This window comes from Cyphomyrmex costatus, unplaced genomic scaffold (genome assembly GCF_001594065.2).
Source record: "Cyphomyrmex costatus isolate MS0001 unplaced genomic scaffold, Ccosl1.0 scaffold102, whole genome shotgun sequence".
Taxonomy (NCBI): domain Eukaryota; kingdom Metazoa; phylum Arthropoda; class Insecta; order Hymenoptera; family Formicidae; genus Cyphomyrmex; species Cyphomyrmex costatus.
The window spans coordinates 190,878-215,730 of NW_017274977.1; the positions used below are offsets into that span (position 1 = coordinate 190,878).

The 24,853-nt window shown below is 33.0% G+C and overlaps 2 protein-coding genes across 4 annotated transcripts; one reads left to right on the plus strand and one right to left on the minus strand.

Annotated features, from left to right (window-relative positions):
* Positions 1–514: 514 nt before the first annotated feature.
* On the plus strand, positions 515–10,609 carry LOC108773368 (polyubiquitin). 3 transcript variants are annotated; one of them, XM_018539166.1, is made up of 2 exons: positions 515–742; positions 8,763–10,609. In XM_018539166.1, the coding sequence occupies exon 2, from the start codon at positions 8,770–8,772 to the stop codon at positions 10,375–10,377; it is 1,608 nt and encodes a 535-aa protein (XP_018394668.1). In that variant the 5' UTR covers positions 515–742; positions 8,763–8,769; the 3' UTR covers positions 10,378–10,609. The 3 variants fall into 3 exon arrangements, with proteins under 3 accessions (XP_018394668.1, XP_018394651.1, XP_018394660.1); XM_018539149.1 differs by lacking the exon at positions 515–742 and adding an exon at positions 1,947–2,466; XM_018539158.1 differs by lacking the exon at positions 515–742 and adding an exon at positions 5,699–5,817.
* Positions 10,610–11,286: 677 nt separating this feature from the next.
* On the minus strand, positions 11,287–20,702 carry LOC108773047 (Niemann-Pick C1 protein). The gene is made up of 22 exons (XM_018538765.1): positions 20,489–20,702; positions 18,851–19,065; positions 18,426–18,556; positions 18,200–18,329; positions 17,882–18,071; positions 17,637–17,729; positions 17,053–17,270; positions 16,661–16,759; positions 16,372–16,577; positions 15,862–16,062; positions 15,543–15,747; positions 15,336–15,452; positions 14,896–15,076; positions 14,666–14,793; positions 14,158–14,412; positions 13,675–13,838; positions 13,273–13,388; positions 12,982–13,124; positions 12,381–12,577; positions 12,014–12,245; positions 11,633–11,746; positions 11,287–11,493 (listed from the first exon to the last, which is right to left on the minus strand). The coding sequence occupies exons 1-22, from the start codon at positions 20,700–20,702 to the stop codon at positions 11,287–11,289; spliced, it is 3,756 nt and encodes a 1,251-aa protein (XP_018394267.1).
* Positions 20,703–24,853: the final 4,151 nt, after the last annotated feature.

The following is a 24,853-nucleotide window of genomic DNA, read 5'->3' on the forward strand; positions in this document are numbered from 1 at the left end:
AAAGACGTTCGAGTTTAGTAAAAACGAACACCTTTAGAAAAATTATATATTTACACAATTATATAAGGTTACATAATTAAATTAGTAAACAAACCGTAGAAGCATAATTTTTTAGTAGATTAATTTATTTGTTAAATATGATAAGCTAAATTAACCCACATTGTATTCAATTACCTTACAATTAGAATTTTTATTTAAAAATACTTTATATTTATGTTATTTGTTCACTTATTGTAGTATCTGGACTAACTGGACAATTCAGGTGAACGGGTTAAAGAACATGCAAAAAAGTGTATTTTTAATTTTATTAAAAAATATCAAAATATTCGAAAAGATGTTTTTCATAGACGGATATGTTAAATATACATACAAATGTATTTTCGTTTAAATATGTAATAAAAGATGTATATTCGGAAAATCGTTTCTTTAATAAACGGATATGCTAATTAAACGTGTAAACGTTTTACCTTTACGTAAACGTTTCTCTGAAAACGAATATAAACGGATAAACGTTTTGCATTTACGCGTATCTTCGAAAAACGGAATAAAATTAGAGCCCTAGTTATTACATATCTAAAGGATGTGAAAAAAGTTGCAAAACTAAATGGTGACTGAGTTACCATATCTGTAAGTAATAACCTATTATGTTCATTTGCTCGGCGAGCAAGCTAGCCGCTTTGTCAACTTGAACGTGCCCTTTATTTCGGAGCACAGAGAAAATAAAGGACAACATCCTTGCAAGGTATGTGCTTTAAAATTAGCATTTTTTCAATTTTCTTTCACTTAATCGTCTGTTTTTATGTTTTTATACATATATGAAATATAAATATTTCCGTTTGTATTAATCTTTGCTACCAGATCTCGACAGAAACGGTTCTGTAAATATGGCGTTAAATATCCGTATCCCACTGTTTCGTTCAAAAAACTTTAAAGAGAATTAAAGATTTATGTATACAAAAGAACTTATCATTTATAAAAAAAAATTATTTAATCCGTTATGATATTCCTATTTGTCTTCATATTTGTGGTACATATTTCTCTCTGGTACAGTAATGATAACAATCTAACTGGTTATGGACGCTCGCACGGAATGTAAGAGATGCGAGTTCGATTCCCGGCCGAGATAATATTTTTCATAATAAGAATGAATTATTTACAGATTTTAATTTATCACTCAACATTAATACCGATTTAACATGCATAAAGAGCATCAAGAATTGTTAAATTGCTATAAAAGTTAACTCGTGATGTTATTACGGTGGTTCCGTATGGTTGCGTTTCAAATCCAAAAAATTGTTCGACGCTCACTCAGTTTAAAAGACTACCAGGTACAAGTATGAAGTGCGGATTTGAGACAACAGATGGTGAACCAATGCATTGTGTAGTATAAAGATTTGATGTATATGCCATTTTGTTGTGCCATCAACAAGTGTCAAACGTGCATAAGTAATAAATTGAAAAAGTGTTTGCATTGTATTGTTTTGCTGTGTTCAATATGTCGAAATTTGTGCCAAATAAAGAGCATTTGCGAACAGCATTAATTTTTTGTTTTCATTTGAAGAAAACTGCTGCTGAATCATACCGATTACTTTGAGAAGCTTATGGTGAACATGCTCCATCACAAGATACGCGTGAACGATGGTTTCGGCGTTTCAAAAGTGGTGATTTCGATGTTTTAGACAAGGAATACGGAAAACCGCCAAAAAGATACGTAGCTGTAAAATTGCAAGCATTGTTGGACGAAGACGATTCACAAACACACTAACAACTCGCAAAGCAACTAAGCGTTAGTCGACAAGCTGTTTCCAATTTCCTACGAGAGATAGGAAAGATTCAGAAGGTCGGCAGATAGATACCACATGAGTTGAACGAGAGGCAGATGGAGAGACGCAAAAACACATGTGAAATTTTGCTCGAACGATACTGGAGATGAAAAGTGGATATATTTTGAGAATCCCAAGTGCAAAAAATCATGGGTAGACCCAGGCGCACCACATCCACATTGACCGCAAGACCAAATCGCTTTGACAGGAAGATGATGCTTTGTGTTTGGTGGGACCAGAAAAGGGTGTGGTTTATTATGAGCTGTTGAAGCCTGTTGAAACGGTTAATACCAAACGCGATCAACAACAATTCATCGATTTGAACCGTTCGCTACTCGAAAAATGAATATTGAAAAAGGCAACACTAGATCATTTTTCTCCATGACAATGCTCCATCATATACGGCAAAACCGGTTTGCGACACGTTGGAAGCACTCAGCTGGTGCTAATCCATTCGTCTTACTCACCAGACTTGGCTCCTTCCGATTACCACTTGTTTGCATCGATGGGTCATGCACTTGCTGAGCAGCGCTTTGGTTCGTACGAAGATGTGAAAAAATGGCTCGATGAATGGTTCGCGGCAAAAAGGAAAGATTTTTGCTGGCGTGGTATCCACAAATTATCCGAATAATGGGAAAAATGTGTAAGTGGCAATGGAGCATACTTTGAATAAACCACTTTTTATCATTCTTCCGAATTTAACCTGTTTTTTTTTTTTAAATCCGCATTTTATACTTGTACACCTGGTATACATACGTAGTATATAAATTCACACGGAATTATGATAGCACCTAAGATCCAGCTTCGACCGTTAAAAGGTCGGGCAGTTTTCTGATTGGTTGTGTTTCTCATATGTACGGTCCACGAAGTAAGAGAGAAGGAGACCGAACTGAATAGAACGCAAGCTAAAAAAGTGGTCCTGCCCCTATATTCTGTAACTCGTTAAGGCAGTTAACGACATTGTTACGCAGATATCTTATGGTATAAAAAGCTGCGCAACGATGTCGTTAACTGCTTAACGAGTTACAGAATACGGGCCCTGATTCGTGACCCTTAAGTGGGAGGGAGTCCGCTGAAAGGAATGGATTCTTATGGTTGGGCGCCATTTGCAATTAACCTTACCCGAACAGTCCGGCCTGTTGCGGGATTCTCTCATGAAGTAAGAGTAAGGAGACTTAATTAGATAGGATATGGAGAAAAAAGTTGGTCACGAAAAATGTTCCGTGTACTGCCATGTCCGCCGAACGGAATAACTTGCAACATTTCATCGCCATATTGAATATTTATATGTGTGCAGTATACTTGCGACTGTGTACACGTATGTGTACACATACAAATACATAATATATATCGAATCGGGATGACAGATATGTTAACCTGTAATTCGTCGCGTTTTCACTCAGAACGAAAGAATCTATAAGAAAAATGCAGGGATCGGCCTTGTGAACCGAGTTATTAAGCGTTAAAGTTCGAGACTTTACAGGTTAACATATCTGTCATCCCGATTCGATATATATTATGTATGGCCCGTATTCAGAACGCACTTTTATTGATAAAAGCGCGCTTTTATCTCTGAAATTCTATAGTATACGTGACGTAAACTATAGCATGTTAGCGCGCTAACATCGTTGTTAGCGCGTTCTGAATACGGGCCTATATGTGTACACATACGTGTACACAGTCGCAAGTATACTGCACACATATAAATATTCAATATGGCGATGAAATGTTGCAAGTTATTCCGTTCGGCGGACATGGCAGTACACGGAACATTTTTCGTGACCACCTTCAAGGTTGGATTATACTGGCCGTAATCTGTTAACTTATGCTGTAATCTGTAAAAATTGACCAATTATAATCGATTATTCCCCTCTCATTCGACTGTGATTGGTCAATTTTTACAGATTACGGCATAAGTTAACAGTTTACGGCCAGTATAAATCAACCTTCAGTCTACACAGTTAAAGGCGCGTCTACAATAGGGTCCGTAAGCTTAACATAAGCGTAAACGTAGAAGTTGGTTTATTTGAACTTTCACGCCTTTGACTCCGGCTTATAAAAGTTCCATGCAATAGTTTGCATAGAGCAACCATGAGCTACATAACTATATAAAATAAAATATTCGTATTATAATATAGTTCAAGAAACATAACAAATTATTAAAAATATTACAAAACATACTTACTATAAAGTAATACATAATCGATGTGCCGGCGAGAGAGGCTCACGAAGACTTTTTTTTTGTCAGAGGCTCTTGTACTAATTCAAGTAGTCTTTCAAATTGTGAAACAGTCATTCAAGTAAATTTGAAAAATTGCTCATCATCATGGTTTTTAATAAATTGAAAAAGAGTATGAAAATGACCATTATGTTTTCGCTGCAATAATAGTGATCGAACCCAATATTTTCGTTTAGCAGTTTTTTTCTTTTTTCTTTGTAATAACTGCATAACAATAGTAGCTAGTTGAATAGTTACAAGGCTAATTTTTTTAACTCGATAAATATCCATTATATTATATAGTTCTGAAATTCCTATATATTGTATAAAAACTTATGTAGTACAGAGGTTAGAATACTCAAATACGAGTTTACGATTTATTATGTTACGTTACGTTTGGGCTGCTATTGTAGACAATGCGGAGTGATTTATTATGTTTACGTTTATGTTAAGCTTACGAACCCTATTGTAGACGCTCCTTAAAGCGGGGAGCACAGACTTTTGCATAACGCATAAAGCATGTGCATAAGGAATTTCATTGGCCCATTTTCTTATGCATGAGTCAATGGACCAATCAAATTCTTTATGTATATGGTTTATGCGTTATGCAAAAGTCTGTGCTCCCCGCTTAAGTCTCCTTACTCTTAAGCGGGGAGCACAGACTTTTGCATGACGCATAAAAGCATGTGCATAAGGAATTTCATTGGTCCATTTTCTTATGCATGAGTCAATGGACCAATCAAATTCTTTATGTATATGGTTTATGCGTTATGCAAAAGTCTGTGCTCCCCGCTTTACGTCATGGATTCTCTAAACGTTTTATCGATGATTGTCGCTATCGTTTACTAGCGACAGCCAATGGCAGGAGAATCCTCTAAAAGAAAGCGCGGCTTTCATTGGTTGTCGCTAGTTAACGATAACAACAATTATCGAAAAAACGTTTAGAGAATACCGCAATTGGCTTGCATTCACGAAGTAAGAGCGTGCTTGTATTATACGGAAAGGTTAAGACTAAAAGTTCTAAAAAATTAAAAAAGGTAAGAATTTATAAGAATTAATAGTGAATTCGATCACTTGCACTACGCTAGATTAGTACGTACTAAAAGCTACTGTGCACGAAATTAGCAGAGTTAAAGCATATAAATAATTTAAACGATTAAATATTCAATAATATAATATAATATTCATTTTAATATTAAATATTCAATATTTCATTTTTTTTAATTTTTTGGAACTCTTAACCTCTCCCACGATCTCTTACTTCGTGACCTCTCCGTATAATCACAGTATAAGTAAGTACAGTAGTTTCACTCCGTGTCGGTACCTTTGATCTACGTGTCCTACAGTCAGCCATGTTGTTGGTTGTGCGAGGCCTTCTATCTTCCTTCATGAGTCTACTGAACGCAGCCATTGGGCGCATTCAGCGGACTCAACGGTTGAGTGAGCGCTCGCTATTATTGGTGTATTCTTCCAGATCTAAAATTCTGATTGGATGATCCAAAAGAATACACCAATAACAGCGAGCGCTCACTCAACTGTTTAGTCCGCTGAATGCGCCCATTGATATAGGTGTGACGGCTTGACGCATGCGTGGGAAATATACTCGCTAGATGCTTTTCGTCCTTTCTATATTACAATACTTTGTGTTTGTGAGAGACTGAGAGTTGGTCAAAGTTGATACGAACGAAAACGTTTGTCAGTACGCCTTTTTTTTCGAACTTACAAAGATTCTCGATTGCGTCGCAAGTCAGTAACTGCGGATCCTTTCGATTTCAAGTAAGCGATCGGTGATTATCCATTTTACCGTTGTATACGAAAATCTGTCGTTGCACTGACTAGAAATTTCTGCTTCTGTCGACGATAGTAGTTCCTCCATTTTGTCAAGTTCAATTTCTCTCTACCATCTGAACGAATAGGTATATTACGCATTGGTTTGTAACGGCAAGCTTTGAATTTGTGAGTTTACTTTGAAACTTATTTAACGCAGCATTAGGTTCAGCCTATATTAAATCTGGTAATAGAGTCGATTATGTGTGTGTGTGTGTGTGTGTGTGTGTGTGGGTGTGGAATGGACGGAGGTCATTAGATTATCTTGGCATTTGAACAAACGCCAGTATGGATTGGTATGGATGCTTTGTTTGGTATTGCAGAGGCTGCGAATCGTTATTACAAATGTGACCTAATTTCTTTGTAATATAATGCTTCGATTGCTTCGAAGCATTTGTACAGTTAAGTTAATCGCAATTTGATCTATACAATGTGCTTTGTAAAGGCCTACTCAAAAATATGAAATTATGTAAAAGAAAAAAAAGAATACTTCCATTTAATTACACAAGTATCTTATTATCTTCGTTATTCATTGAGTGCCAAGAAAGATGGAGTGATATTTGTGTCACTTTCTAGAAATATCCAAGATAAATTTTATTTATAAGAGTAGTAACGAATTATGTTATAAAATTATCATTCTGTTTTTCGATAATTATACAGAATACTCCCACTACCTCCGATTTCGGTAAAATTAGGCTCATTCGACGAGTTTTGCATAAAACGAAAGAATCTGGCAGAAATAAGCGTCGTTCTGCCCTGCGAACCTAGGTATTAAGCGTTAAAGTTGACGACTATTCAGGTTAGGAAATCTGTCTGCCGCGAAATACTACGCTACGAATATGCGCTGCGATTATATTTTTATTCTCTATAATACTGCTTCAAAAACAAAAAATCAGTGCTTTAAAAATACAAAAGTGCTGTTTCAAAAACACAAATTCATTGTTATTGGTTTCCTTCTTCTTGTTTATTGTTTACAAATTCATTGCTTTAAATACACAAATTCTTTGCATTAGCAGTGAACTTGTATTTAAAGCAGTAAATTCCTGAATAGTCGTCAACTTTAACGTTTAATATCTCGGTTCACAGGACAGAGCGACGCTTATTTCTGCCAGATTCTTTCGTTTTATGCAAAAACGCGTTGAATTAGCCTAATTTTGTCGAAATCGGAGGTAGTAGGGGTATTCTGTATATATATATATATATATATATATATATATATATAATTAAATGTTTTTCTACAGTTAAAACTTTTAATAGATATTTTTTACTTAGTGACGCAAATCGACCCAAATGTCTTTTTTTTCAGTTCCTAAATAACGAAAACAAAGTGACACTCGTGTCAGCTTGTGTTTAAATCAAATAGAAAACTAATCTAATAATTATTATATTACAACAGATACTAATAACAGTATGAAGAATACATTATATTGGATACAAAAATTTATACCTGATTTATTATTCAAAACTCAAACAGCTACAATTTTGTTAAAAATAAAATTAATCTGAAACTTTACTTTATTTGATAGTACATATTTAAGAATCTGTTTTTTTAATTGGTTTTGACAGTGTTATGAGCAATTAATGTCAAAATATTCTTTTTATTTAATTTGCAATAACTCAGTAACAAAAAAATTGTAAACATTTTTTAAAAACGACTTTTTAAAAGAAAAACTTTAAGATTTTTTTTACATTAGAAATAAAAAATTTCTGTAAACTTTTTACGTATATGACAGGACCACAACAAAACGGTTTTCTTTATCTATTTAACTTCAGTATGGGGACCAACGCTGAAAATGAAAATAGAGAAAGAAATTTTTGATTTCATACTTTTTCCAACTTTGGATACAAAATACTTCAGGAGCAAATACATTAATCTGAATGTTTTAATTGTGGAGAAGGAATTTTTATTCTATGAAACTACTATGAAGAAATTAGACAGGAACGAAAACATTAAAAACATTAGTTTTACCGATAATACAGGTGGCATCCCCTTAACTCTTTTATATTTAAATTTTGTTTATTTTTTTAACAAAATTGCAACTATTTCAATTTTGAATAATAAATTGAGCATGATTTTATGCACTTATCTAATGTTTGAAGAGTCAACCACTATGAGAATCAGTGTACATTTTTTCAGAAATATATTATGGTAATACATTAACAATATTGTTAGCAATATTGTGCATAATAGGTAATGCATGATTTTGTGATTCTCTTATTCTCAATATTTTGAAGCTTATGATAATCATATCCGTACGGTCATCTTTTTTATACTAATATAATTCCATATGTAATATATATTATATTTTATATTCAATATTATATATTATGTAAAATAAAAAAATAATTTTTTTTGTTCTAAATCCATTAATTTTTACTAATTTTCAATTTTTAATAAATTATTATTGAAATATAATACTTAAATAAACAAAATAAATATACCTTTAAACACGTGTTTTTAAAATTATACTGACAATAATACTAGTAATAATAAAGAAATATAAGAAAAAAGAAGTAATCCAGACAACAAGTATCTAAAATCTGATTATAAGACATTTTTTGTTCGTAAAGGATGATTTAAACACGTCTTATGTCACAATTTTAGGCTTTGTATTGTTTGAGAATACACTAGAAATATTTATTTAATACTGGCAATACTGTTACAATACTGATAATAAAATAAAAATATTAGGAATAAGCAGCATCACTGGCAATACGAAAACAATACTAACATTACAATAGCAATGCTAGCGATAAAATATTGTATTACCATAATTAGCAATCACTGTACATTTTTTAAGTAGTGGTTAACTTCTCACTAATGCTAGACTGTTATATTATTATAACAATATATGAATATAACATTGTATGTGTGTGTTTCTTATTATTTACAGATTCATCATGCAAATCTTTGTGAAAACTCTTACTGGGAAAACCATCACCTTAGAGGTGGAAGCTTCTGATACTATAGAGAATGTCAAAGCCAAGATCCAAGATAAAGAAGGCATTCCTCCTGATCAACAACGTTTGATCTTCGCTGGTAAGCAGTTGGAAGACGGTAGAACACTCTCCGATTACAACATTCAAAAAGAATCCACACTTCATCTGGTTCTGCGTCTTCGAGGAGGAATGCAGATCTTCGTAAAAACTCTCACTGGGAAAACCATCACCCTTGAAGTTGAAGCCTCTGATACAATAGAAAACGTGAAAGCCAAGATCCAAGATAAAGAAGGCATTCCTCCTGATCAACAACGTTTGATCTTCGCTGGCAAGCAGCTGGAAGACGGTAGAACACTCTCCGATTACAACATTCAAAAAGAATCCACACTTCATCTGGTTCTGCGTCTTCGAGGAGGAATGCAGATCTTCGTGAAAACTCTCACTGGGAAAACCATCACCCTCGAAGTTGAAGCCTCTGACACAATAGAAAACGTAAAGGCCAAGATCCAAGACAAAGAAGGCATTCCTCCTGATCAACAACGTTTGATCTTCGCTGGCAAGCAGTTGGAAGACGGTAGGACACTCTCAGACTACAATATTCAGAAAGAATCTACTCTTCACTTGGTTCTGCGTCTTCGAGGAGGAATGCAAATCTTTGTGAAAACTCTCACTGGGAAAACCATCACCCTCGAAGTTGAAGCCTCTGATACAATAGAAAATGTGAAGGCCAAGATCCAAGACAAAGAAGGCATTCCTCCTGATCAACAACGTTTGATCTTCGCTGGCAAGCAGCTGGAAGACGGTAGAACACTCTCCGATTACAACATTCAAAAAGAATCCACACTTCATCTGGTTCTGCGTCTTCGAGGAGGAATGCAGATCTTCGTAAAAACTCTCACTGGGAAAACCATCACCCTTGAAGTTGAAGCCTCTGATACAATAGAAAACGTGAAAGCCAAGATCCAAGATAAAGAAGGCATTCCTCCTGATCAACAACGTTTGATCTTCGCTGGCAAGCAGCTGGAAGACGGTAGAACACTCTCCGATTACAACATTCAAAAAGAATCCACACTTCATCTGGTTCTGCGTCTTCGAGGAGGAATGCAGATCTTCGTGAAAACTCTCACTGGGAAAACCATCACCCTCGAAGTTGAAGCCTCTGACACAATAGAAAACGTAAAGGCCAAGATCCAAGACAAAGAAGGCATTCCTCCTGATCAACAACGTTTGATCTTCGCTGGCAAGCAGTTGGAAGACGGTAGGACACTCTCAGACTACAATATTCAGAAAGAATCTACTCTTCACTTGGTTTTACGTCTTCGAGGAGGAATGCAAATTTTCGTGAAAACTCTTACTGGTAAAACCATCACCCTCGAAGTCGAAGCTTCAGACACCATTGAAAACGTAAAGGCCAAAATTCAGGACAAAGAGGGAATCCCTCCAGATCAACAACGTTTAATCTTCGCTGGCAAGCAACTGGAAGACGGCAGAACTCTTTCTGATTACAACATCCAAAAAGAATCCACACTCCACTTAGTTTTACGACTTCGTGGAGGTGTGCTCTTATGAGCTTGAAAACCACAGAAAGGTCCGTTAGTTGAAAAAGAGTAGCATCAGTAGTATTGAGATAGCATTTATATATTTTACTTTTTTTTAATTTTTGCTTCAAATAACTACATATACTTAACATTATTTTGACAAATATTTGCGTTGAAGTATAACAAGAATGTAAGAAATTGTAACTCAAATATGTAAATGAACACATTCTTGTCTAATAAACATTAAGTTGCATTAGGATGAAGATGCATTAGAATGATTTTTCTATACATTTTAAATCTTACCCAGAAATTATCTTTATGTAATATTTATTATATAATTTTGCAAAAATAATGTGTCACATCGTTTGTAATACCTTTATTACAAGAATAAAATATCAAATTACGTTCTAAAGTAAGTAATCTATTTCGTTTAACTTTTTATTTATTTTAATGCTTAATAGATATAATAAATATAAATATCAGTAAATTGTATTTTCTATATTTTTAAAATTAGGAAAAAAGAAGGATAATCTCTTAAAAATATTTATATACAACGCACACGACATAATAAAATAGGTTTGATGAAAAATCGCACTAAGATTCGCTGAATATGTACATATACAATTATATACATAATGATTATATACATGATTATACGTTGATTAATACACAACTGTGTATCCAATCTAATGCAAATGATATTTGAATAATGATGCAGAAATTAAAATTTCGTTGGGTCATATTATATTAATAAAACAATTTACGCACTATTCATACTGATAATTTCTAAATTAACAGCCAAGTCACATGGAATGGCTTTTTCATTGCTGAACATTTTTTCTACAAATATTTCTTACCAACTTCATAGAACAATAAATATTCTCTATACAGGTCCTATAATAATTAATAATTATATTATTGCGCTGCACGTTCTATAACATTAAAAATAAGTTAGCAACTTCAATGTGATTATGTAATACTCACCTATAAAACTTAATAACACTGGTAAGAATATTAAACCATGAGCTGCTCCGAACAGAACAATTCCCAAATACATTTTGAAATAAAAAACTCGGAAAATCTGTGTCTTCGCAAACGCCAATACCACAATTCCTACGAATTTGGTTAAAGTAATCCCGGAGAATACCTACGAAATAGTATGAGAATGAATTTATATACAAAATATATTATAATATTTTAGTTAAGAAAATTAGACATTTTTTTTCGAGGTAATTAAACTAAAAAGTGTGTATTGGTTATTCTTCGAGACATTTGATTAGACTTACAGAACTTCCCATGAGGGAAAGGGCTTCCGATGCTTTACTGATTCTTGTTGTTTCTACAGAAGTAATGTAGGAGTGCACTATATGACTGCAAAATTCTACGGAGATACCAGCAGCCTACAAAAATTCATATTTTAGCGTAATAATAACATAACAAATTTATTATAATTTAACAATTATAATTTTAAAAAATATATTTTAAACTTATTAAATAATGATAAAATTTTATGTCGTAATCTGATAATGGAGCTACATAAATATTGCTGTATGATGAAATTATTAAATTAGTGATAGAAATAATTATTTAATTACATACAACTGACATGTGTTTCATATGGAGAACAAGCAAAAATAATGTAAATACTAATACATTAATACACGAACCATAACTAAATTGACGAGAGAAACTGCGTTCAAACTAATGTTCCACCAGTACATTAGGCCAGCCAAATTGATTATTATCATCAAGACAGTAACAACGACTGTTACTGTAGAGAATACTGATAATCCTGTGAGGAAAAGTGTCACTACGAAGATCACAGCAAGGGATAAACCTATCGACGATAAGGTTTCCTGCCAAATAGTTAAATATTGCTCGTAGAACACATAGAATACACTGAAACACGCCATGAAAAGCATGAAAATTTAAAACAATTGCAATTTATATTTTACAAGGTTACCGATTTTTTAAGTTACAGACGATATTGTTTTAAAATTATAGGATCTCTTTTTTAATTTATCGAAATCTTACCTATATGGAAATACATGGACTTCTTGATCAGACATTTTAGCATTATTTATTGTATTTGTGATGTTTTCTGATATTATCCGAGCAGCTTGCAACGCCTCGTACCAATCGGAAGATTTTTTTAAGGGCGTATGGTAACCCATGAAATACGAATCGTTCACATTTGTCAGACCAAACTCATCATAATAAAAGTTTATTGCCTACTCAAACAAGACTCTTTGTTAGCATATAAATTATTTACAGAATTTTAATATGTCATTCATAGATTTTAATATATGTTATTCAACATTATTAATATCCTAAATGCTACGAGCATCAAAATTGTTAATCAATTTAACTCGTGATAGTACTGCGGTAATTTACTAGAGTTTGTGTTATAAGTCCGAAAATATTTCGGCGCTCATTTAAAAATCTACATATGTATAATGTATATGAATTATAAATTAGAAGCATCCAAGATCCAGCTTGTTCTCATCGGTATTTAGTTTAATCTCACGGTTCAATAAGATTTGATATCGTCAGCACATATTTGTGCATTAAAAGAATACTCTATTTTAGTTTATCAAAATACGATGACTTCTAATAATGTTGAAATATAACTTACGTCGAAATAAAGAGCTTTGCCAGCTTTGGCGCATTTTTCGTCTGGAATGTCGTTCACGAAGTACGGGATATACTTCCTGAAACCTGTCTCGTTCGGACGGGAGGTATCTTGATCAATGATAATCAAGCAAGGCTCACAGTCACCTATAAGTCATTTTATTGTTAAGTTATAAATTTGCTAAGTTAATAAGAAAGAAAATTGCGTATAAGCTTAAAAAGAGTATTGTTGTCTGAAAATTGATATTACATACGTAGACATGTATTAATATAATAATTTTACGTGATAACATACCATTAGTGTGCAGACAGTAAGATTGATTGTTCTTGTAATATCTGCAGCAGCTACTAATCGACGACCAATCGAGATAATCGTCTATCCAAGATGAAGCCGCTCTAGACAAATAGGATCTGCAATGATTAATAGATAAAGTTCTTCCTGCACGAGTGATATTTTCAAGTAAATATTTTTATAGTGTAGCTATAAAAATCCCCGGAAAATAATTGCAAATGCCAAATAGATCAGAAGTAAAATACATGGTATAAAATTAATATCTCGTACTTCGTGATCTAATAAAAATATATAGGTATATTTTACTTTGTTAAAACACAAAGTAGAAGAGAAGAAATTTATTAGCTTTCTTTATGGCTTGCAACACGTTTTCCCGAAATTTTTTAAACTATGAAAGATACAAACACGGAGGATTGTTTAGCAGCCGAATATATCTGTGTATATAAAGAATCCGTATTGCATCCTTGACCGCCGCATATGATGTTCTGTACTTCCTTCTTGCTGTAATTCAGGCCTTCTGTCAGCACAAAGTATACAGGTGGTCCCATCGATAAAAGATCTTCCATATACTAAAAATATAATATTTGTTATAGTTATAATGCTATGTATATTCTGTATAACGTAATATTTAGTATACATTCGATCTGCCATACATACACTCGTCCATACGCTACCTTCTCCTAACCGGAAGTCCATATTCCGTATACATAATAAATAATATAATATTCTAAAAATATTATAAAATAAAAATATGTCTTCTCTCTCGAATTTTAATAAAAGAAAAAGATTTCTCGCTTTGATTTTGAAGTGACGCATAAATGATTGATTGCACATGTTGAATTGTATAATTAGCCTTAATGATTTTCGTGGTTCTCTTGAACTCTTTACCGTAAAATATTTGAGAACATAAGAGTCTTCGGGCATCGAGAGCTTCTGGTCCAGACCAATTTCCATCTGTGGAAAGACTATCACATGAGTAGCGAGAGCGGCGACGAAGATCACTATGACAACAACTCTGACCGGCGTTTTCATCAGAAACGGCGTATAGGTCCGCTCGAAGATTGTGCGAATGATACCATCGTGTTCGTCGACATTCGAGCTATTCTCGACGGAAACGCAGCAAAAAACGTCCAGACGATTATTCTAAAAAATATTGGACATTTATTTTTAAAATTACACAAGTCAAACTCCGAGAATTTCGTCAAAAATTAAAATATTGATCATCGTTAAGGTAATCAAAATTTCTTCTAAAATCGAAATAATTACAATAATGTGGATATAATTAAAATAATATTAATTTGCATTTGTATGCGTATATTAATTATTGAAGACACGATTTCTCTCACAGTAAAACTATTAATAAAAATTGTGATTAAGTAATATTTGTACAATTTACCTCAGCTCTCCGAGAGTCGAGCGACAGTAAAGCAACGAAGGCTGTTATTTGAATGAGGAAATTAATTAAAATTGATACCGAGGCGTACATCGCGAAGGTGTTTACCGCTGGCATTGCGGAAAATGCCCCTGAAATTTTTTATTTTTTACATTATAATTACCATCTCAGAAGGAAAACCTCTACTTTTCTTAATTCTTTTAAAATAACTTACATAATATATTTTTACGTACCAATGAGGAAACAGAAACATTCGGATGTACTGGTAAGCAGCATTGAAGGTCCGACTGCAGCCAGAACTCTACTGATGTGCTCTGGAATTGTTTCGTCGATGGTCCGTGGATTTCTCTGATGATTTTGCACCAAAATGAAAATATTGTCAACGCCGACAGCTAACACTAAGAACGGAATTACCTGAACAATAATTCATCATTAAATTTTTTCCTGTGAACGTCTCTATTAAATATTTTTTTAATTATTTAAATTGTGTTTGATAAATAAACAGTCACATGCATTAATTTTTTTATTATATCCATGTATTTTGTATTATTTATATTAGGAAATTATTTACTTAAATATTTTTCCCAAAATTGCACATGCAGTTATTGTATTATCGTAATTTGCGTATGTGCAAGAAATTTATACGTACATGCAAATGTTCAATAAAAATTACCTCGATTGTGAGCAAACTAGTTGGTACGCCAATATAGCCGAAAATACCAAGAGAACAAGCGACTGATGCTATTACTATAATGATTCCACCGACACTCAATACAATTCTGCTTTCAGTCTAAATTGGAAAATTACGATTAGAGCGTTTTGTGGCATACATTTATATGTCTTATAATTTTACGAAACCGAATGTAAAGGTAAAACTTACGAAACAGCCAATAACGGAAGCCTTCATTTTACCGAGAGCTAAGGCGACATAAACAAACATAACAAGATAACTGATAACCACCGTTATCATTTCTGCTTTCGATGATCTATCCAATTCGTCTTGTATCGATTTTTCGGTAGTCCATGCGACGTCCATGGAATCAGGTCGACCATCTCGGTTCCATTTTTCCATAAAGTCAAGAAAACTGAAATTTATAATAATCGCACAGTTTAATACATATAATTAGTGCATTAATAATGATTATCAGTGTTATCATCATTTAATTTTATTCTTTTTTTCTATCTTGACTTTTACGCACCGTTGCTCCCATTTGATGACCGGCATGAGATCCTTCTCATTAAGCGAATTTCGGACCAGAAACGTTAAAATTAATCCGGTCGCTTTAATGTAATCCGAGGACTCGTATTGAAATTGTCCTTCTCTCAGAAAACCTCCAACCGCTAAATCAGGTATTATGGGTCCCTTGTATGGCGCCATGCAATCTGGATTAAACGAATTTCTGAAAGACGATTTATTAAGATTTGAAACAAAATTAAATTTTTTTAATAACTTTTGTTGCAAATTTTTATTATGTATTTCTCTCTCTCTCTCAAGAAAAAAGACTCAATAACTTGCTACTTTTTAAATTTGACCTTCACATTTTTTCTCGATTGGAACAATATTTAAATACTTTAAATTACTTTAATATTAATATTCTAACTTGTAAATATTGGGAGCACTAAATTACTGTCGTAAATTTTTACTGAAAGTGTTATTATTGCATGATTTTATTAAACATACAAACGCGAGTGTATCGATCAGTACTTACTGCAGACATTTGTACAAATAGTCCAAGTAATTAACTACATTTCCGTCGATATCCGTCTCTGTTTTATTAAACTTAGTGTAGTCATTTTGAAAATATCCCCATATACTTTGCACAGTACAGAGATCAAGAGTAACTGGTCCGATAAATTCGCTTTGTACAGGGGCATAGCAGATCTTTTCTAGTCCTTCGCCGGTTTCTTGGCCTAACTGCACACAAACGTTAAAAATATTAACCTCATATCCTTAATTATTAAAAAACTGAGTAATAAATTTTCCTTAGACCAACGTACTTGAAGAATCTGCTGCTGCAGGTCATATACGTCTAACAAGAATTCTTCGTTAAACACTGGACCAAACTCTATAACTCCTATTGCAGTATTGTGCTTTACCTTTTGAACAAAAAAAATTTATTTTTATATTATAGAACAGTTTTTTATTATTATATCTCAGAAATATGTAATAATAAGTTCTTCTCTAATATAAAATTTTTTTATTTTTTTAATATTTTTAAATATTAAAATATATGTTATATATATGTTAATATATATATGTATGTTTTAAAAATCTAACGTTGTTGGGAAGAATGTTAACTTTAAATATTGTGGATTTATTCGGATGTTTATACAAGAATGTCAGGAATATATTAATTATTGTATTATAATTACTGCAACAAGTATTTTACCATGTCAAGACCAACAGACTTTATATAGATCTGCTCGGTTCGATAAAACGGCTGGAAACGACTATCGAAATAATCCTTTTCTATCCTCGCTCTGCTATTCGCTGCCGCCCATATTTCTATGGGGTTTACCGTTACTGAGAGGTAATTGATTCCATAACTCAAACCCAGAATGATGCACGAAATAGTGAACAAAGTAATAATAGGATACTTGGCGAACGCTGTTAAATATAAAGAATCGTTAACGTTTTATTACTTGCATCAAAAACTTCACATTTTGCGCATGTTATATGTATAATAGCATATGACAAGGAAATAATTTTTTAATAATATATAAAAAGAATAATAATTTATTTTAAATATTTTAATTTGCATTTAGCTGTACCTGTACGAGATATGTATTATTATATAATAACAATACTTTTTTATGCATATTTCACACAATACAATTTTTTTTATAAAAGATGCATAAAATAATATTGCTATTAATAAATTTGCATTATTAATAAGATATCACATTGTATATGTAAAATAACCACACTCATACATATGTAACATAAAATTATATATATAAAAAAAACAATTACCTGACCCCCAAGCAGCGAAAGCTACTTCGAAGACTTTTTGGTAGCTTTGCCTACAGTTTCTGTCTGTCTGTTTTGCTGGTGTCTTGAAAGAACCTAACAGTGCAGAAATTTAGAAGCAATTTCAAACATATATTAAATAGAAAATTTATAAAAATTCTAATATCAATTTAAAAATCTAATATCAATTGATATTCAAAAATTATATACAAAAATTCTAATATCAATTGATTGTCTACTGTTCATACCGTTTTTACGTTTCTTGATCACTGTGTATATGCCACCTATTATAATTGTAATCAAAATGACAAGTACAGCCGCTATGACTCCATAGCCATTAAATTCACCAATCATAAATGTATTGTTTTCATTAATGTCTAATTGTACGAAGGGACACGCGATGGGACAGTCAACGCAGCTGCAGACTTTAGATGAGTTCTGGCAAAATCAAATATGAAAAAAAAAAACATTTTAACATGTTGGATTTAAGATGAATAAATAAGTTTCAAAGTATCTTTGATTTGCGCAAAACACTATATAGAAATTCTTCTATCTCTCGCACTTACGTCATAAACCTCGCTGCAATTTTTGGTTGTTATATTCCATGGTTCGTCACCCCATTCGTCAGCTGAGTCGTAAATATATTCAATCACGAAAGGCTTGAAAGGGTTCAGTCTGCCCAAGTAGTCGTACCATCTTTAAAAATTATATACCATGTGTATTGTGCATGGTTTTGTTTTATTTCACTCAGTGCTTCGACAATCACACGTGTACGTCATACTGCTTACTTACAATTTTGGAGAGCATTTACTAGCTCCAAGTGTGCCACAACCTAAGTCCATGGCCAAATTTCCGCTGGTAGGATTGATAACGTTTTTGCAAGAATCATAAGTTCCATTTATAAATGCTTCCGTGGTGTGAACCTGTAGTACGGTCAGTAACATTTAATAATTCTATTACTGCATTCTTTTTAATTTTGCCGTCACTAATTATAATTATCTACTACAATTATTTGCTATATTATTTAATATACATATTAATTTATTATTTTTTTTACATTTATTATTATTAATTTTGTTACTATAATGTTTTATTATTTAACCTGTAAGAACTTAAACATATCGTCATACTTGTCTACTATTTTTTCTATTTTTTATGCTTGGATTTTTTTTTTAGGAGTTTACAATGTAAATATAAAATGCACTTCTGAAAATCACCTGAGATTCGATGACATACTCTATGCCATCTTCTTCGCCTTTATCAGTTACCTTCACGAATCGACCCTGTTCGGAGCTACATGTGAAGTCACAAATCAGTCGAAACATATTTCTTACGCAAGTTGGACACCTGCCGAAAACGCTTTCCGCCATATCCATGCTCGTATCCATTGTAAGGATTTGATTGGCATCGCAGCATGTTCGCTCCGGCGGCTCTATAGAACATCAAACACGTTCTAATTTATACGTAAACGCGCGTAATTGAAATTAAAGCTGGAGAGTAGGATCGCCTAAAAATTTATTAATATTTTCTTTTCAAATTGGGTTTTTCTCAAGTTAGTTGGAGAGTCATACAATACTTAATATAGGATATCATATACAGTCTGTCTACTAAGAGCGTGGTAGGCCTATCTCAAAGAAAAATGGCTTATTAGCCTTAAATTTATATTGATTATATTCAGTAGGATTATGGCCAAAATACAATTATATTAATAAGAAGTCCAATCACCAGCTGCGTCTATAATAGACTGGCACTTCTAATACATACTTTCCACTACAGTCTGTCTAGTAAGAGCGTAGCAAAGCTTATCCACGGTCGAGTAAAGATATATTCTGAATTTTTGTTTTTGCCGATAGGTGTTACCTTTGTACTGCATGCATTATTAGCAAAGTACCCGTTGTTGCTTGAACTGTGTTAGAATAAACGATTTTTAAAATGAGCTGCCTACGCGTCTCGTTTCAAAGCAGGCTTTATCTCTTTACTGATAACCTGAATGCTGAGAAAATGTTGAAAATATACCAAAAAGCTTTAATTCCGTCTGCCCAACGCTGGTTTATCAGTAAAGATAAAGATTGGTTACCCCAATTACCAAATGGGTTACCCCAAACACCGAAACTGGCTCTGCACATTCTGGAAAGAGGGAACATCGAGACATTCTACTGGCCTTCACAATCACCTGATGCGAATCCCATTGAAAATGTGTGGTAACTCATCAAGAGGAAGCTTCGTGAAAGACCGACATCAACTTCGAAGCGCTTAAAAAACGAAATTCGACGAATCTGGAGGTCTTAGCCGTGAATATGCGACTTCTTTAGTGGTCTATTATAGACGCAGCTGGTGACTGGACTCATTAATATAATTGCATTTTGGCCATAATCCTACTGAATATAATTAATATAAGATAAGGCTAATAAGCCAGTTTTCTTAGAGATAGGCCTGCCACGCTCTTACTAGACAGACTGTAAATCTAAAGAAAACTATTAAAATAAAAACCTGTATCAGACCGTATCAGAAAAAAGTATCAGAAAATTAAAATATATATAATCATATTTAATTTTTTATCATATAAAAACTTTAAAAAAATTCATTAATTGCCATAAAGTACGGATAAGTATATACGATAAAAATTTTATTGTAATGTCATTATTTCTTGTATAAATTACCACTTAAATTTTTCATTGAATTAGAATGCTCGTAATTATAAAGTGATCAGACCGACCCTTTGAGCGTCGGAATGGGGTTGTCGTTTTCGACTTCATTTCCTATCCTTGAAAGCGAAAGCCACTTTGCATCCTCTAATCACTATATAGCGATCGCGAATAAATCTCAAAGTAATATACTTCAATATATGTACAAACCGCCATTTTTGAAGAAATGCGGACATCTTTTCAACAAAACAGCTTCGGCCGTCAAATCGTTGATCGGCTGGGCCTTATTCTTTGCTACGCAAGTCCGTGGAAACATTGTCTCTAGATCTATTCCGCACTCACCATACCACGCGCACTGTTCATCCGCCGAGATCAAGACGTAACATAGAGCAAGAAAAAATCCGAACATTTCTAGTCGTGTCATATTGAAGGTATACTTGGAGAACGCTAATTAATCGGAAGATTTATATCAAAAAGAACGTTCCGAAATCATTCGATTCCACGTATTAATAACAGTCGTTGTTTAACGATGATGCACTATATGCAGCAACTGAACTTGTAACTTCAAGATGCTATTATCATCGACAAATAATCGCGAGCTAGATTAACGTGATAAATATCATTCTTTGACAATGCACTTTCTCGAACAAATTCCCATCTCGCGCTTCCATTCATTTTTGTAAATTAATCTTTCCCGCGCACAATTAATAAATCTCTCCACGCGTTAAATGCTCGATAAATGTATATCATTTATTTTAGCAGTAAATAATTTAATTTCTTTATTATATGATATAAACTTGAATCTAACTTCAAATTTGACGGCTTTGTTTTCGTCAAATAATTTACTATAATTCTTTCGATATAATTTTATGTAATCACTGTAATCACCAAAATATCGCGATTATGTTTTGCTTTGCAAATTCTCTGTCTGTTTCACTTTGCGGATTGCCACTCGCCAGTCAAACTGTCGGATTTATTAATGAGTTTCGAGATTTTTATATATTAATGGGCATTATATTCTCTTTTCCAGATCGAACGAACAACTGTCTCGGATTATCGACGTACATTATTATATCAAATTGTATTTATCGGACCACCTGTTCCAATAACTTATCACGCAGGTGAGAATTCTGTTTCCTTATCAATAGCGGAATATAGCATAGCTGATAGATGAAGACGTTAACACTTTTTCGGTTGTTTAATTGAGATCGAATTAGATAAAATATTTAAAAACAAAGAAAGAAAAAGGCAAATAAGAATCAAAAAACATAAATACAATCTACAAAATCATCATATGATGCAATGTATTTAGTTACTAAATTAAATCATGTAATTCAGTTCTACATATAAAACAAATTAAAAATTAAAAACTAATTGAAAATTAAATATCAAAAATATAACGTTTTGGCTGTGTATTTGAGAATAAAATATTTATTTGTGAATACTCATCACGATAGATGCTGTATGTGATAACGATCATTATCTTCTTTCGTTTTATTTTAGGAGAATATAGAACATAATTTATACTAGAAACAAACAAATATTATCGCAATTACAATATTTGATTTTTTTATTCTCAATTAAAATAACCTTTTTTAAATAAATACGAATGTTTAAAAATATTCTTTCTAATTCCTAAATAAATTAAATTTATGAGTGTTTAGGAGTCAATTTGTGTATAGGCTTAATTACTTAGTTTGATCATCTGTTATGTTTATTAATCATTTTACAACTCAATCTAAAATTTTATCAAACACCTGTGAGTTATCGATTCTTATACATATCTCATGAAACAATGCGATAAAACCAATGTATTTATATTGCAGCACAAGTTTAAAAGAACATACGATACTGATGTATAGACGTGTGATTTTTAATACAATTTTATTTTAATGCTTTATTTTTATTATTATTCTTAAATTTTTAAAAACTGCTTTAATATTTAATGATTAATTGTAAGGAGTCAAATTTTAAAAACATCAATGAAAAATATGTATTATACAATAAAAGTAACAGCTTTATTTAACAAAATTATCCGATAATAATTAATCTTAACTGTACTCATAATTTTTATTTATAAATAGTGCAGTATATAGTAAACAATATATATAGTAGTTTGCAGTATATAGTACTTTACAATTTTAGTGTCGAGTTGTCTGTCCACCCGATTATCTAGCGCAAGATGATTTCTCAAAACGACTTAACTTTTTCAAATTCTGTTTTTGACAATAGATACTCAAGAATCTTGGCTCCATCGAGGTAAAATCAAATCAGTTGATCACACGAGGTTCAAAAGTTAAAGTCGATTTTAAATTTCAACAAATTAAATTAACAATAAATTATATCATCAATGCGATAATTCGGACGATAGGAAATTCCAAAATGAGATCAATTTGCACTGCTTATCGTCGACAGATAAAAGGGAATAAAAAGAGACAGGACTTCCATAATGAATAATCATATTTTAATGACTCAATGATTGTACAAATGGATCACTCTTAAACGTCTCCGCATTACAACCGAGGAACAATAACAACGAATACAGCAATCATCGTAATCATAATATATTCCATTGCTAACGTACCGTTTACGTAACGAGTCTGAGAAAACGTAAAGGGTTCTTTTTATACTCTCTTGCACATACTATATATTTCCACTTACATACGCTGCAACATTTAATTAATCTCATCCTTGGTTCTCGCCACCTAGCTCGTTTTACGCAAAAAAAATTCGTCTCGGCGTATATATCTCCATCTTCTTTTTCTCGTTTTCCTCTGGAAAGACTCATTACATCGTTATACGCTATCTCGTTTCGTTATCACCCGCCCCCATTCTTTCCCTCAACTGTGCTCCTAATGTCCCCTTTTCTCTCTTATATATCTTATATATTTATATATATAATAATCCTACTAATCCCACACACATTTCTCTTTGAAACTTCCCCTTTCTCGTTCTTATGCTCTCATATTTTCTCTCTCTCTCTCTCTCTCAATATAGTATTCTCGGTGTCCCCAATAAATATCGAAGGTATCGCCCTAATCGTATATACCCCCAAATATTACTATGTTCAACGATAGCGATAAAGTTTATATATATCTATCAATAAAATTTCTGGAAGAATGTCAATAATCATACAATAGACGATCAATCGTTCGACGATCCACTGCGTACCCGGGGGGCGAAAAATATGAAACTTGGTACTAGGCCAACTATTTGGGATACGTCTCCGAGCTAGAGTGTCTCGACCCTGTTCGATTTTTGTTTTCTCCGATCTGACTTATCACCGAGGAAAGTGCGTAAATTGTGGGGTTGGATTCGTCGGGAATCGCGAATAATCGAATGGTGGCTTGTTCAACCCTTTTCGCAGACCATTTTCATCAATAATAATTAATAGACACCAGGATATCCACGAATAAATTTCTAGCATCAATTTACAAAAGTTCTTCCAAAGTATCTAATCTTTAAACAACTATTTAATTACTCGCTTTCTCTGCAGAATATATTATTATATCTTTTTGATTAAAAAGAAAAACTTATAGAAGGTTAAATATTAGATAATTATAAGATCATCTGCTATTCGATCTTTTTTTCAATCTTTTCTTTTTATTTTACCTATTATATTTTGCATGTGAAGTTCCCATGATTCGGCGAACATAAATATGGAACAAACGATATTTGAAGATGATATAAATTGTATCATACAACGTACATTTATACGCGTTTATCTTTAGAAATGCCTATAGTTGAATAAAGCTTAATCTTTGATATCATGTTTTAACTTTTACAGACAACACTACGGGATTTCTTAAATGAAAAGATAAAGACAGATATAAGGCGCACTATCTTAAGCTCGATTAACTCTGAGTAGAGGACACCTGGCTGCGATAAGGTGGCGGCGACGAGACGCTTTTCATCATTTGTAAGTATATTATAGATATGAAGAAAGCATCCGTACTCCAAATGCACAATCGTGCTTACTACATTGTTTACGCAGCTGCGGACTGGACTTTAGCTTTATCAGAGATATAATGTTCATGTCGTAAAAAAAGATAAATCAACTTCACGTTTATCGCAGACCATCTAAGATGGACATCCAAGATTGTCCTCCGCAAGACTTTTTAGACAGAAAATCTTCGTATGACCGCGAACTTCGTATGTCGTCCAAAAACAGTACCATTCGATATCGCGACAGTAACTTAATTATAATCGCTATTATCCGCGCAGGAGCGACTCCTCGGGCGCGTCACGCACTTTCCTCAGCTTCTCTTTCTCGAATGTCCTCGTAGATCCTTCGACGGGAAGGATACGGGGGTCGAGGAGAAAAAGAAACATCGACTCTCGCTCGGAGGCGCGCCTTTCTCTTGACAGAATTTATACAATAAAATTTATATATAGTAGACAATGCAATAATTCGAGCAACAGAAGGTCCTCCGTAAATTTTTTTTCCTTAAATCTGCACGTGTTCTTGCCTATAGTAATTAGTAAGTAGGTATCTTATTATTTTTTTTCGCTGTCAGATCTTAACCGATGCCTTATTACATATATTTCGTGTGATTGTTTCGTGTACGTCACGCG